Consider the following 14,106-nt stretch of genomic DNA (forward strand, 5'->3'; position numbering starts at 1 on the left):
CTACTAAGGCACTGGAGTGGTCAGTGTTGGTATCTGGTGTTTTATGATATAGTGTTTAGTAGTCCTTTAAGTGAATAAGTGCTTCAATTAAGTACTGTAACTGAAAGCTGGACTGAATCAGAAACGAGAAGACTTACTCTCGGGACCAGAGATGGAAGCCCCTGATTAAATAAATCAAGATGTATACATCAGAGCCATTTCTGACCATTAATTGATGGCAATTACTGATAGCAGGTATTTCTAACAATAACTGCCAAGTGTAAAACGAACCGAAGACAGCATAAAAGCAGCAGACAGGCTGATATGCTCCTGCAGCATGAGAGGTCTCTCTTGTGATTTAAACATGAGGTTTTCTATGCAGCTTATTTACGGATAAAAAGGTGTTCTTCAATCTGAGTTTGGTACAGAGCACTTTAATACCCATCTTGTTAATACATCTCACTGCACATTTGTTGACAGGAGTGACACTATAAGAAACAAATAATCTAGGGATTTTCGCTCCAGGCGTATAGGGATTCAGAATAGGAAATGTTGTATTTGATCGTGAACAACAAGTCAGATGTTGCACGCCTGTCATATTCATACACCACAGCCTCAAAGGCAGCACAGAAGATTTGCCACCAACTTTCACAACTCTTCAGAAAAAAACAGAATGAGACCCAAAGCTTGAGACCCAACAACACAGACAATCTGTAACCAATGTAATTTTAAAGACCTCATTTAGATTTCAGAAAACAAAAATCAAAATGAGCCTAAAGCATAACCCAAATAAATAACATGATGCATAAAAAGAAACAGACCTTTTATAATTTACAGTAAAAGAACAGAGAACTCAAACAACAGTGAAATACACCAAAAAGTGCTTTACTTTGAATCACTGCTTTTAGTTCAGGAGCTGTTAAACACTTCACTCTCTGATTCTGTCATTACACAGTCTTTCTGCTCACTAGATTTTTGTAATGGCCTTACAGTGCCTGTGTCAGTGCTGTCTGTAACTCTTGTATTGAAAATAAAGAAAAAGGCTCCTGAGCAAAACATATTATAATTATCTGTAAATCCTTAAACACTGTGGATCCGTTATTGTGTGAGGGAATTCACGGGGAGATTCAATTTATTTATAATAACTTTGTTAAAATTCAGTTCTCTTGAGACTCACACAAGAAACCGCTTATTGTCCAGTATGACATGCAAGCCACTTTGATATCCAGACACCAGCCCTACAGTGCTGGCTCAATGTCTCACCGAGACCTGTTACAGTGATGCCGTGTCAGTGGGGTCCCAGGACAGCACAGGTTGCCTGTGTTGCCTGTTGTCTTAGCTGAGCCTGAGACCTGATTGTGTCTCCCATCCACCCATTCATCCACTACAGTATACCACAACCGTGTTCAATACAAACTCTAGGCAGTTTAGATATCTATTACTTCTAGTGCTGTTCTCTTCCAACAACAATGAAGTCATTGCCTTCTGAAGTCGGGGGTGTTTATTGCCCTGTACTGCTTTTTCAGGACAGTCCACAAGGAGATGGAACAGGTGAATTCCCTTCCCAGCAGCCTTGACATGCACAGTGACACATGACACCAACACTGCTCTGAGTCTGGAAGTTCAGGTAACAAGCAAACTGCTGTCAGGCGCATTTCACCTAAGGCACTTGGTAGTTTAAAAGGACAAACCAAACTCCACTTGAATTTCATGATCCCTTTAAATAATCTCCAGGAAAGCATGCTGTGACCCAGAGCTTGAAATGCAACCTACAGAATGCAATTTCAATGTGTTTTTCCTCTCCACTTTGCTCTTGAATAGCCATTTATGACTATTTTATCTTTATCTATGCAAAGTACCTTATTGTCTTGCATTACTAACTGCTTATTTAAAAAAATCTTAGTTGTAAAGTAACTAATGAAAAAACACCTTTCACTGTGGCATGTTCACTCAGGTTTTTTTAGATGTATTCTGGAATGGCCAGTTTTTCTTCTAAAACACCACATCTTTGGAGTGACAAGTTTTTAAACAAGTCAGGCTCACTGCCACAGCCCTCATATCAGCACAGGTGATGCAACCTGCACACATCTCCTTGTGGAACAAGGAGAACACCTTGTGAGCAAAGCCTGACTAACTTAATCTGTTTATGTACTACCTCTTGCTAATGACAGTGCCTAGAGTGGAACCAGTGATCTCTGGCATACAGGGCTAAAAGACCCAGCCTGAGCACCATGTAGCAGCTATTATTGTGGTTGAAATACTTGTGAGCCCCTTGTCAGTGTTATCAGTATAATCCCATTCTGGTATTTAAATAACGCTGCCCTGTCCAACAGCATGCATCACAGATAGTCATAATCACAAGCAAGGTCAGGAATCAGGTCAGAAGCGACTAACCAACCAACCGATTTCATGTTTTAATCTCTGATGCTGCTGTACATTTGGGAAAAGGAACAGTTTATCTTGAGCTGCTTTGCTCTACAGAGCTTCATCAGTTAAGATTCAGGAATTAGAGATAGGACACTGCTGCAAACAAGTACAGTACAAGGCGGTTTTGACCTTAAATACACAGCTTGTAACTTACAGGCTATATACACTGAAAGGTATTTAAACAGTGACACTGGATGAACTACGCTCATTGAAAGAGATCGATTGATGCTGACAAAAGTACGCAGTAACTTGTATTTTAGACTCTGGCAAGGAAAAAGGCTTGAGATCAGGTCCAATAGATCCCATTGATCTATTTGTCTCGTAATCAAACCGGCAGTAATTCATGAAGCAAGTCCCTGTGCTGGTACAGAAAAACATCTGTCGATTACCTGCATGACTTCAATCACCTGCAGCGAGCCAGGATGGGCCTCTTTTATGTGGAAATCACTGCTATTGACCAACCTGAGAACTCTGAGAGACTTGTTCACGAACACATCAGCTGTGCCGTCTTTTCCACCTTCAGGTAGAAGCCCCTGGAGTTGGGGATTGAGCTCCAGACCAGTGCAGCTGGTGCACAATGGACTGGGCACAGCAGGGATGAGTCTCAGGAGTCAGGGATTGAGCTCTAGACCAGTGCCGCTGGGACTGTGTGGACTGTGAATGTCAACTAACAGTGTTGAGAGGGCCTTGAGCGGGTGTCTTAGGGCTTCATGAGCCCTATTAATTTCCCTTGGCTAACCACAGACCTCTAAGACATTGAGAAGATTTGTGTCTAACAAACATCCAAATATGCAGTTAACAAGACTGCCTTTGACCACACTAGGCAAGTTCAATCAACTTTTGAAATAAGGGGCCTGGGAAGCCCAATATGGAGATGAAGACACTCAAGGTAGAGTTTAGGTTAAAATGTAAAAAAAAACATTGTGGCTTTTCACCATAACACTAATAGGAGAATCTCATCTTCACAACGATCTCTTCATGGCTGTGGGCTCTCCCAGCACCAATCGTGTGCTGACCTACAATCCCATCTGCTCCATCTCATAAAGAAGGCCAGTGCCCAACTTTGGGACAGCTCTATGTGCTGTACTGCTTGAGGCTCTATGTTCTTCTGTTTTAAAATACCCACACTGCATGGTAGGCTTAAAGCAGCAGAACGTCATTACTGACAATATGTCTTTGTCCAACATATTGCAATTGCTGTGGTTTGATTGTATATGTTTAACAAGTCAGGTAAAAAAAATTATACGGTGACTTGATTTTTTAAATTACAGTGCATGTTACTGTCCCAATCATATTTATGGATGTTCATTTGCAGGTGAACATCAATGCCCAGTAGTAATGAGAAAAATCCTAGCAGGGGTCACTGCAGAGTTTTACCATTGCTGTACAAGGGTGCCGCTCACAAGACTACTAGCTACCGAAAAGTCATTCCTTCATCATTCTGAAGTCCTGATTCGTCTTCACTTGCGTGGTCTTCTGTTTTTAGTGGTGGGTAATGGTGGATATGGGTCACTTTAAATCGTCAATCTAAATGTATCTTCTGAGCCATTGTGTAAATACATTGGGAGAGAGGGGTACAGCACAACTGACAAGACTCATGAATTATAGTACTCAGCCAGGCTGTTGTTTGGATCTCTGTGAGCACAAGGGTCAGGTTATATTGTGGTATAAGAATTGGAAGAATTTACAACTTGGCTGATAAGCAAGCTTCCAGTACTGACTCCTGAAGAGCAAAAATTATAGACCAGAATATGTATTTGCTATGTTTTTCAGATACTTCACTGATATCCCAAAAGAGGCATATCTTACTAGTGTGCTTTGAAGCTGCTAAATACAAACACATTAAAATGTATAACTCAGATTAATATATCTCTCTTTGAACATAATTAAGTTGCAAAACCCAAGAAATGCAAACTGAAGGAATTTGGTGTAATAATATATAACAACAGCTCAAGAACCAGTGAGCACACGCTCCCATGAAATTTGTCACCTTTCAGCTGGTGGAAGAAGAAAAGACAATAAAATTTTGTAGTTGGAACACCAGTACAAGTTGTCTTTAGGAAACTTGAAAGAATATAATATCAACGTCAGAGGTACTGAATTTAAGCTAATTGATGTAGTAATCCATCCCAGAAAATAAAATCCATGGGCAGGAAAGAAGACCAGGTGAAAGGAGTATGAATACAAACGTAATACAAAAAATAGTAACTATGAAACAAAAAGGAACATAAAACGCAAAAACTCACATGAAAATCCAAAGTCATTCTGGGTTTTCTGTTCAGTTGAAATCTGATAAAATAAACCTTTAAAAGAAAAGGTGAAATGAAAATTAAATTAAATGGAAACGAAGCATTGGTATGAAAAATGACATTTTCTTCTCTTTATTTAGTGTTGGCTTAAAGCTCCCATTTTCGTAGACGATAGAGATTTAGCATCTATCAGCTTTATTTTAGTGCTTCATTAAGAACTAATGAGCAGGCAGATTGGATTTTTTGAGCTGAAAAATGGTCTCAAGTCACTAACTTTTAAAGCGCTTAAAGCCTGTGTTTGGGGTGAAACTCAAATGGATCTTTTCCTTTCCAAACACAGAGGGTCATTAGCCTACGGATAAGCCACTCTCCCCTGTCCTTGCCATATGTTCTAATTCCCTGGGCATGTTCCGATCGACTCCGGCAGCATTTTCATTTAATTAGAAGGCCGGGCTGCTGCTCTTCGATGAAAGCACTGGGAGCTGGGCTTCTCTAATCGTAGGTTAAACACCCAAGCAGCCGGCCGGGAGAAAACGGCCCAACAACACCAATGTTAACATGCAAAGGAAATGAAATCATGGCCTACAGTATCTGTTAAATAGGATGGATCAATAGCCTCCATTCCCCTTCCAAATTACCTTTGAGGGTCTTCCTTTTTTAATGAAGTTAAAAGTGTAGAATTCAAATTAAGGGATGTTATGTTATTTAATGTAACAGTTAGGTTTCACTTTGAATACCGTGCACAGTTTGGGTCACTACATTATAGAAGAGATATTGCTGTTCTGGAATCAGTACAGAAAAGAGCAATAAGATATATTCTGGGACTTAAGGGAATGTCCTGCACTGAAATAATTGAAATAATTGAACCTATTTAGTCTTGAACAGAGAAGGTTATGAGGGGAGCTGTTATGAGTATTCAAAATCCTCGAAGGCTTCTTCAGAAGTGGGTTTCTTCAGAACCAACAATGAAACATGAAACAGGGACAAAAGTGGCCTCCTATTATTTGTAACTGATCTTATACGCTAAAGGATCTACAGTACTTTGACTAACTGGTGAGTTAATGACTGCTACAATAAATTAATAGTAAACTGACAAAAAGAATGCCAAGAGTTGTATTTCCTTTATTTGCATGATTCACACTATTTGACCTTTTATACCAGATGCCAAGAGTACTCTCACATATTTATTTTCTAAAGTGGGATTGTCCTTTTATCATGTTGTGATATGTGAAAAGGCTAAAAACACATCTTTGTTTTATCCTCCTGCTTGTCTCTGTTTCCAGCCCAATATAGCTCTCTAAAAAAATAAGCCGCCACAAAAAAGGAATGTTGTGACTGTCTATAGGAAGTGCCAAATGGGATTTAAACACCCAGTTCAGCTGCCTCTGGTTTCTCAAAAGTTCCTCAAAGGTGGCAACAGATGGTGATCATGCAGTAAAATCAATTAAACAAAAAAAAACGGCTCAGTTCCATCTCAATTCCACCTGTCCTGTGCTGAGGTGCCTTGGGAGATTGTGGGTCCAGGTGCTGATGCTGCCCCTTTTCCCACAGAAGAACCACAAGTTCTGGAACAGCAGTGGCACCAAAGCATTCTGTCCTGCTGTTTTTATGTAGAGTCCACCTTCAAAAGGATCTCACTGGATCAGGCCAACGTGGAGTCCCTTGCCAGCTTCACATTCCACCTCTGAATAATCCAGTACCTCATGGGCTCCACCACTACATTGTCCCTTTGAGATGGACAAGACAAGCACGTTTCCCTTCAGCCCCGCCTTGAGACACAGGTGCTACAGACACAGCGCACGACGCTACACAGGGCCAGTATCTGCACACCGGCAGCCTGCGCAGTGTGGGCACTTCAGCCCACTGAGGAGCAAAAGCCATCTGCACGCTGATAGGCAGAACGAACCTCTTCAAAATGAGCAAATATAAATGTGCATTACATGGAGAAAATGCACAGCACAGCTGCAGACATTAACTTTGGCCTCCGCATAATAGAAACGAGGGAACGTTCACTAATGTAATGAGTGCAATAAAAAACTGGATGAAACTATATTTTCCCATGATTAGTGGACACCTGATTATTCTGTCATCCTAACAGCAGTTCAGATGTGAAAGTGAATTTCATTATTTAAGATGCATTATTTAAGATTATTTAAGGTTTGTCAGCAACTGCAGATTAAAATAAAGTACAATTCAACATATAGCAGAGCAGCCTTACGAACACAGGCAGTTCTTTGGCTTGGTCTGTGGTGCCACATAGGGTGAAAGAGGAGCCTGATAGATACACCAGGCTTCTGGACACACTGGGCAAACCAGAGCACAATATCTGGTATGGGAGCTCATTTTCATGTGGCAGCGCTGTCAGTAATGAAGGCACATGAAAAAGATAGAAATCGTGAATGAAATGCACCACATGATACAGTATTCTGACTTCCCATAAAGAAAATCAGCCGGAGGTTAAGGCGCAAAGAATATTAGGAAAACAGATATTTACATTGCAGATAAGCTCCTCAGAATGCTTGTTCTAACCTCAACAGCACCTGCTGTTTCTCATGACAGATAATGGCATTTAAATGACATAAAGACAGCATATAATATAAATGGTAATACAAATGATTACAACAGGTGGGGTATGCGACAGTTTGCTTGATCATAACTATTTCATCAATTCAAAAAATAATATGCTCATTATATGTAAAAAGAACAAAAGCTTTTAAAACAAAAGTCATTTTTGGCCTCATAGGAAAAAAGAATTAATATAATAATGTGAAGATGTAATGTCTAAATAATAAATACATAAAATTAGTGGGTTGTTACTGGACAGAGATCCCTATGGATGGAAGAAGTTCAAATTGCAATGATATTCTGTTTGCAGCATTATGAGCTTTTAAAGGATATGGAGTTCTCCTAAAGTACATGGAAACAGTGATTAGTAAGGACATAACTGCCTACACCCTTTTAACTCACAGAAAATCAATAGAGGGAAATGAGAGTAAATCTATACTGCAATAAAGTGTAAACTGCCCATCTATCAGACAGTGGGAGACGCCATCATAAATTCATTTCAGACAAGGGAGAAAAAGCAACAATGATATTTTGCAACAAAAGCAAATCATTCTAATACCTGGTTTCCTTTATGCTCTACAGAACTGTCTAAATAGTCTTTCAGTAAAAGCATAGACACTTACAGAGTAATGGTGTCTTTTATCTTTTGGTAGTGCTGATGATTTTGCTAGCATTTAGACAAGGCTGTTGCCTGTAACAAACTCTGACACAGATTCTTGAAAAAATGTTTTTTTTTTCCCTTTACAACAGCAGCTCTTAAGGCATGCAACATTGAGGGGCAATACCAGCCCGGTGCTGTTCTGTGATCTGTCACAACAAAAGCCCTGAGCTACAATGAAGTGTTAGGGCTGTAATTCCTAACGGGACAGATTTCAAGACTTCATCACAGGTGCTTACAGGAGCACTGAAAAAACCTCCCCATTGCTTGTTCAACTAGAGCCAAACAAAACATGTCATTGTTCTTAATTGCATGGAAACTCTTACTTTCATTTATGTGAGTTAGAATGGCCTTGTGGCCCCGATTTTCAAATCATCTGTAATGTTGAATCATGTGAATTTTGAAAAAATGAGGTCAAAATCTCTCTGATCGCAGTTGTATAATTATGCTAGTTCGTGTGCGTACACTAATGAGCTTCCTTTTATACATATAGCTCCATAATGTGTATCTTTTAACTGGGTTAATTGCTTTCACTCATTTTTCAGAAAACATCTGATAATCTACACTGTTAGTTTTTTTAAAAAAGAAAGTTTAATTCTGCTTGACTGTACTTGGCAGTGCTTTGTTTCCGGTCTCCAAGGGCCTCCCCTCCCTGTTAAACACAGGATATTAAGGTATCCTTCCCTGTCACTTCCTGTTCAACAGCAACTGCAAAAATATACCCACTGACACTTGGCGATTGCACAGATACACTCTGGAAAATTGGGAGCAAACAGCTGTTCACAGTTGCTTAATGCCAAAACAGCTACCAGATGCTGGCACTGGAGACTGTTGAGTCCCATGCATGTGGTCTTGTGTGTGTGAGCTACTGTTGGGATTTTACAAAGAATTTGGGGCAGGAATTGATTAAATGATACCTTTCTAAACACTTGGATCTGAGTGCCATAGCCCTTTCCCTGTCAGACCTGAACTTGACCAAAAACAGTGTTGTAGAATGGTTTATGTTGTACCATCTACTTTGAGACATATTTATTTTCCTGATGGAGACATGTTTTGTCCTGTCAGGACTCATCACCTCAGGACGAGAGATCATGAAGCTCAGAACAATACACAGTATATTTACATGGCACAAGAGACAGGTGCCCTCTCCATGTGAGAGGGAGGACTGGCAAATGAGTGAGTACTTACTCTGCATACACAAGCCATCAGTACAGTTCTGGGACTGGAGCACCATGCCATCACAATCCTTGCCGCCATTTTTGGGTGCAGGGGCGCCGCACTCTCTCCTTCTCCAGTGGGTACACTCTGTGCCACATGTGGACCACTTGCTCCACTCTGTCCAGGCACCATCCACTACGTTTTGACAAGAGAAGAAGATGAGGCCTACCACTATACCCCCACCTAACCACTATGTCCCACTTCACGACTGTCCCCACCTCAATGCTGTCTTCGCTTTACCACTGTCCTCAACTCATCACCACTGTCCTACACCTCACCACTGTCCTCAACTCATCACCACTGTCCCCAACTCACCACTGTCTTCACTTTACCACTGTCCTCAACTCATCAACACTGTCCTAAACTCATCAACACAGTCTTCGCTTTACCACTGTCCTCAACTCATCACCACTGTCCTACACATCACCACTGTCCCCACCTCACCACTGTCCTACACATCACCACTGTCCCCACTTCACCACTGTCTTCACTTTACCACTGTCCACAATCCATCACCACTGTCCTCAACTCATCGCCCTAGAAGATCAGTTCAGAGACATCCTCTACCATGAAGGGCTAAACATCTAAAACAGCTGAAGCTCCTGAGCAGCAGTAAGGAGGGTGTTTAGAAACAAAGTGCCCGCCCATTGTCTATACCTCCTTTTTTACTGCATTTTCAATTTAAGAGGCTTTCCGCAATGAAACTCTGATGACCCTGGCGAGCTGCATCCCTTTTTCAAAAGGCAACATACTGGCCAGTTGCTGGGAATGTTAACAATTATATGTTATAATTATATTGAGTATGATTATTTTGATGAATTAACTAAGGTTTTTGTTTAACATTTTTAAGACACTAAAAAGACAGCACCACAGAAAACAGACCATAATAACCATAGATAAGGCTCTGGCGATGGCACTGTGGTCTACCTGGACACATCGTAGTGCAGGGCAGTTTCTGCATGTTCTGTCCCTCACAGAAAGCTCCTCCATTCAGGGGGGCTGGGTTGGTGCAGCTGCGAGTACGTTTCTGATATCCACGGCCACAGCGGCTGTTACATACGGACCACTCTGTCCAGGTGGACCAGCCTCCATTCACTGCAACAGACACAGAGAGCAACACTGAAGTGACACTGAGGCCACACTGAGGCAGAACAGAGGCGATACTCAGGCTATAATGATTCCACACTGAGACACTACCGAGGTGACACTGAGGCGATACTGAGGCAACGTTCAGGCAACAGAGGCTGCACTGAGGCAATACTATGGCCAAACTGAGGCAATACTGAAGCCACACTGAGGCGATACTGAGGTCACACTGAGGTAACACCGAGGATACCTAACCACAGCAAAGACCTCTACAAATGGAGCGAATTTATGCAAAACAAGAAAACAGAGATGCGTAACGGATTAGAGGAATCTCTACAAAACAGACAATGATGCAACATGAATGTGCAGTCCTACATTAACATTCTGAAATGAATGTCTTGCATGGGCATACCATCTTTTCCAGTATGTCCATGCAAGGCACTAATTTTAGAATATTTTTGTAATAGTATCTTTAAACTATACTCTGTCTTCCAAGTTGGTCAGGTTTATTTGTGTTTGGTTCTAAAAGTCTACTGCTTATAGTAGGAAAAAACTAATTTCTCATCGCCTTATATGACCTGTTACATGTAGTGCAGCGAGGTGTATATTAAGTATGTAGATGTTTTGTTGTTAAGTTGCAGAAACTACTAGAAACTATTATTATGTGGCAAGTTATTATACATTTTTCCCACCCACCTAGAATTATCCTGAAATCCGCTTTTGAAAGCATTAATCTATGGAAGTCTAGTTGCTTTGTTGTTTGCTGTAATTGTTGATTTTTCACCTTATGCTGTGTTAAGTATATTCTCAACATTGTCATCTTTCTCGTTTCTTCATTTACTGCTTCAAAGGAAGGAAAATTAGCAGGCTCTGTACCTCAGTGAGGTACTTCAGAGGATGAACCAACATCAAAGACTTCTTCAGCCAAACATAGTCATAACTGACAGCACTAATGACTTCTTAAACGGGAAAGGACTGTGCCAAAATCACAAACAGATTAAGGCCCTTCCGCATTTAAACACTACAAAATAAAACTATTTCTACATAATTTGCGTTCGATTGTCATTTGCACCATACATAACATGCTTTATTTTTTTGGAAGTGGACTTTTAATGAAAAGGAGGTGAAGTAAACATAAAAAAAATGAATCCTCATAAGACGTCTTGAGTCTCGTATGTCAACAGCTACAGTACATGAAAAGGTTCACTTTGGAAACAGTAGGAGGGGAAGGAGGAATCAGCACTGACTTCTGTGTAACAAAATCCTCATCCTTTAAGTGTATCTTTCCAATTACACCATTTTGTTATTCTGGCCAGATGCTGAATGTGTGGATTAGCCTCACCGAGGAGAGATCAGAAATGCAAGTCCTATTTGTTTGACGGAGTACTTATTTTCTTTTCACTGCATTTGATACCGACCAAAATGAAAGACAAACAGTGCATCTAAGTATGAGAAAATATAACCTTCATACACTTTGAGCACCTACGATGAGCCCTTCTGCAAATGTTTGAATAAAAAAGAACAGCTTTCAAATTCCAGTAACAATCATGCTTAGGAACACTGAGAAAGTCATCATTGGTAACATCATGTTATCAATTCTATGTCCAACTGGCTGGGCCTCCTTTTAAAACTGTTAAAAAAATTGAACCTTTTTTTTTATTCAGAGATATATGGAGTGAAGAAAAGTTTAAATGCAAAAGAGGGATACAATTTTTTTGTAGGATATTCATCTTATATGTCAATAGGAATAGCAGTGTTAAGAGACAAAAAACAGGTTATTCAAGGTTATGTTTCTCCTTCATGTTAAGACATTGACTCCCACACCTGGCCTTGGATGGTCTGTGGTTTGAACTGCACAAAGAGCTGCACTACTGGTCTGAATTTATTCCAGTTTTTTCTAATTTAAAACAGTAGGAGCTCAGACCGCGGGCTTCATTTCTTGCTGGCTGTGATAAATGAAATCTGCTCAAAGCAGAACTCCCAGGCTTTCTGTTAGTTTCTAGTTAGTACAGCAATGGCAGGGCTCAACGAAGTGGTAATACAAAGCAGGACAGAGTTCAAGGAGCAACTGCCCTTACTTTGATGTACAGTAGTCTGTCATCCTGCTGGAAAGTCTAGTTAATGCAAGCACAGAAGCAGTTCACAATGTGATTATGGATTAAACATCTGTGGACTCCAGTCGCGGCACCTCAGCACCATCTTCCAAAAAGAAATGTGCACCACTGTGCAAAAAACTGACATATGCAAGTGACCCCTCCCCTATGTACCTTATTCCATACAAAAGAAGAAAGGAAGGTACTTGCACAACAAATTGAAGAAATTTGAAATAAAAAAATATCAACTAGTTGTATAACTGTCTGCATAATGCCTTGCCGATGCCAAACGTCAGCCTATCCAGATCCAGTGTATGTATGTTTGCTTTTGTGCCTAGCATTTTGTGACGGCTTTATTTTGTCACTGTTGTTTAAAAAAATTCCTTGTAAAGAACATAGAAAGAAATGCAGCAACTTGCATCTTCTCTGCAATATTGCTGCTATTATGATCATTTTCTCAGAAGCAGAGTTCCAAGAGAGCAGATGAAAAATAAATATAAGAAATTCACACTACAGCCTCAGCCTCTCTTATGAAGTGCCACACTAGGGTGTAATTAGAAGAAATCCTTTAAAAATTGCGATGTCTCTTAGGACATTTTCAGAGCTTTGGGAGTTCAGATTGATGTGGTTATATTTTGAAAATAGGATTAAGGATGAAGTGTGAACATTATGGTGTCTGTGGAACAGAAGCGCCTTAGTGTTTAAACCCATTGGTGCAGTCCAGGTGGTCACACACTGGCCCAATCTAGGGGCTCACACACGGGCACAGTCCAGGGGGTCACACACTGGTACAGTTCAGGGGGTCACACACTGGTACAGTCCAGGGGGGGACACACTGGTACAGTCCAGGTTGTCACACACTGGTACAGTCCAGGGGGTCACACACTGGCACAGTTCAGGGAGACACACTGGCACAGTCCAGGGGGACACACACTGCCACAGTTCAGGGGGTCACACACTGGCACAGTCCAAAGGGACAGACACTGGTACGGTCCAGGGGGTCCCAGGGGGTCACACACTGGTACAGTTCAGGGGGGGACACACTGGCACAGTCCAGGGGGACACACACTGGTACAGTCCAGGAGGACAGACACTGGTACAGTCCAGGGGGACACAGGTACAGTCCAGGGGGACACACACTGGCGCAATCCAAGAGGCTCATACCATAGACAATAACCGTGGCTGTGGTGCTCCTCCTCTTGGCCACGATGTTCTTGGCCACGCAGGTGTAGTTAGCTGTGTCCGACAGCCGGGCCTGCTTGATGATCAGGTTGTGATCGATAGTGATGTAGAAATTACGGTCATCTGAAGGGTCAATTATGTCCTCGTTTTTCAGCCATTCCACCTGGAGAAAAGAATACACATTCAGAATAAGTCAGCTGGAAAAGGTGATACTTTCAAACCAGATTTGAATTTCAACATATGAATAACATACGGTATATTCACACATTATTCTAATTGACAAGGACAAGTATTATCCCAGTGTGCTTAAGGCATGCTCATACTTCTGAACAAAGCTGATCATCCCCTGTATAAAGTTTTTCGGCACTGCTGTCCTGTGAAGGACAGATATTTTTCTCTTTTCCCTGTAATCAACACTGGTTTTGCTTATTTTCTGTATTAATCTGTGGTATTATTGGCTGGTTCAAACTATTGCAGTCTGGCCATTCTCAAAAACCCCAGGCTTGTGTGTGGCATGAGACTGCGATGTCCTGGGCAACGTGCTTCACTGATATCTTGTTGCCATTGAGCCGTTCAAGTTGGGAGAAAGTGGGCATCACTACTGTGGGTCGTTGGCACGGGATACAGGGTCCAGAAAAGGTTTGTGAAC

The 14,106-nt window shown here is 41.2% G+C and overlaps 1 protein-coding gene across 1 annotated transcript in view; it reads right to left on the reverse strand.

Annotated features, from left to right (window-relative positions):
• The window catches only part of LOC148838163 (netrin receptor UNC5C), a 178,758-nt gene that overhangs the window by 25,878 nt on the left and 138,774 nt on the right, over positions 1-14,106 (reverse strand). Inside the window, exons 5-8 of the mRNA XM_088911356.1 lie at positions 13,440-13,620; positions 10,024-10,191; positions 9,067-9,231; positions 4,653-4,709 (exon numbers count right to left, since the gene is read on the reverse strand). Of these exons, the coding sequence (XP_088767482.1) occupies positions 4,653-4,709; positions 9,067-9,231; positions 10,024-10,191; positions 13,440-13,620 (571 nt within the window). The remainder of the gene's footprint in view (positions 1-4,652; positions 4,710-9,066; positions 9,232-10,023; positions 10,192-13,439; positions 13,621-14,106) is intronic.

The sequence above is a fragment of the Atractosteus spatula genome, chromosome 3 (genome assembly GCF_055471065.1).
Source record: "Atractosteus spatula isolate fAtrSpa1 chromosome 3, fAtrSpa1.hap1, whole genome shotgun sequence".
Classification (NCBI taxonomy): Eukaryota; Metazoa; Chordata; class Actinopteri; order Semionotiformes; family Lepisosteidae; genus Atractosteus; species Atractosteus spatula.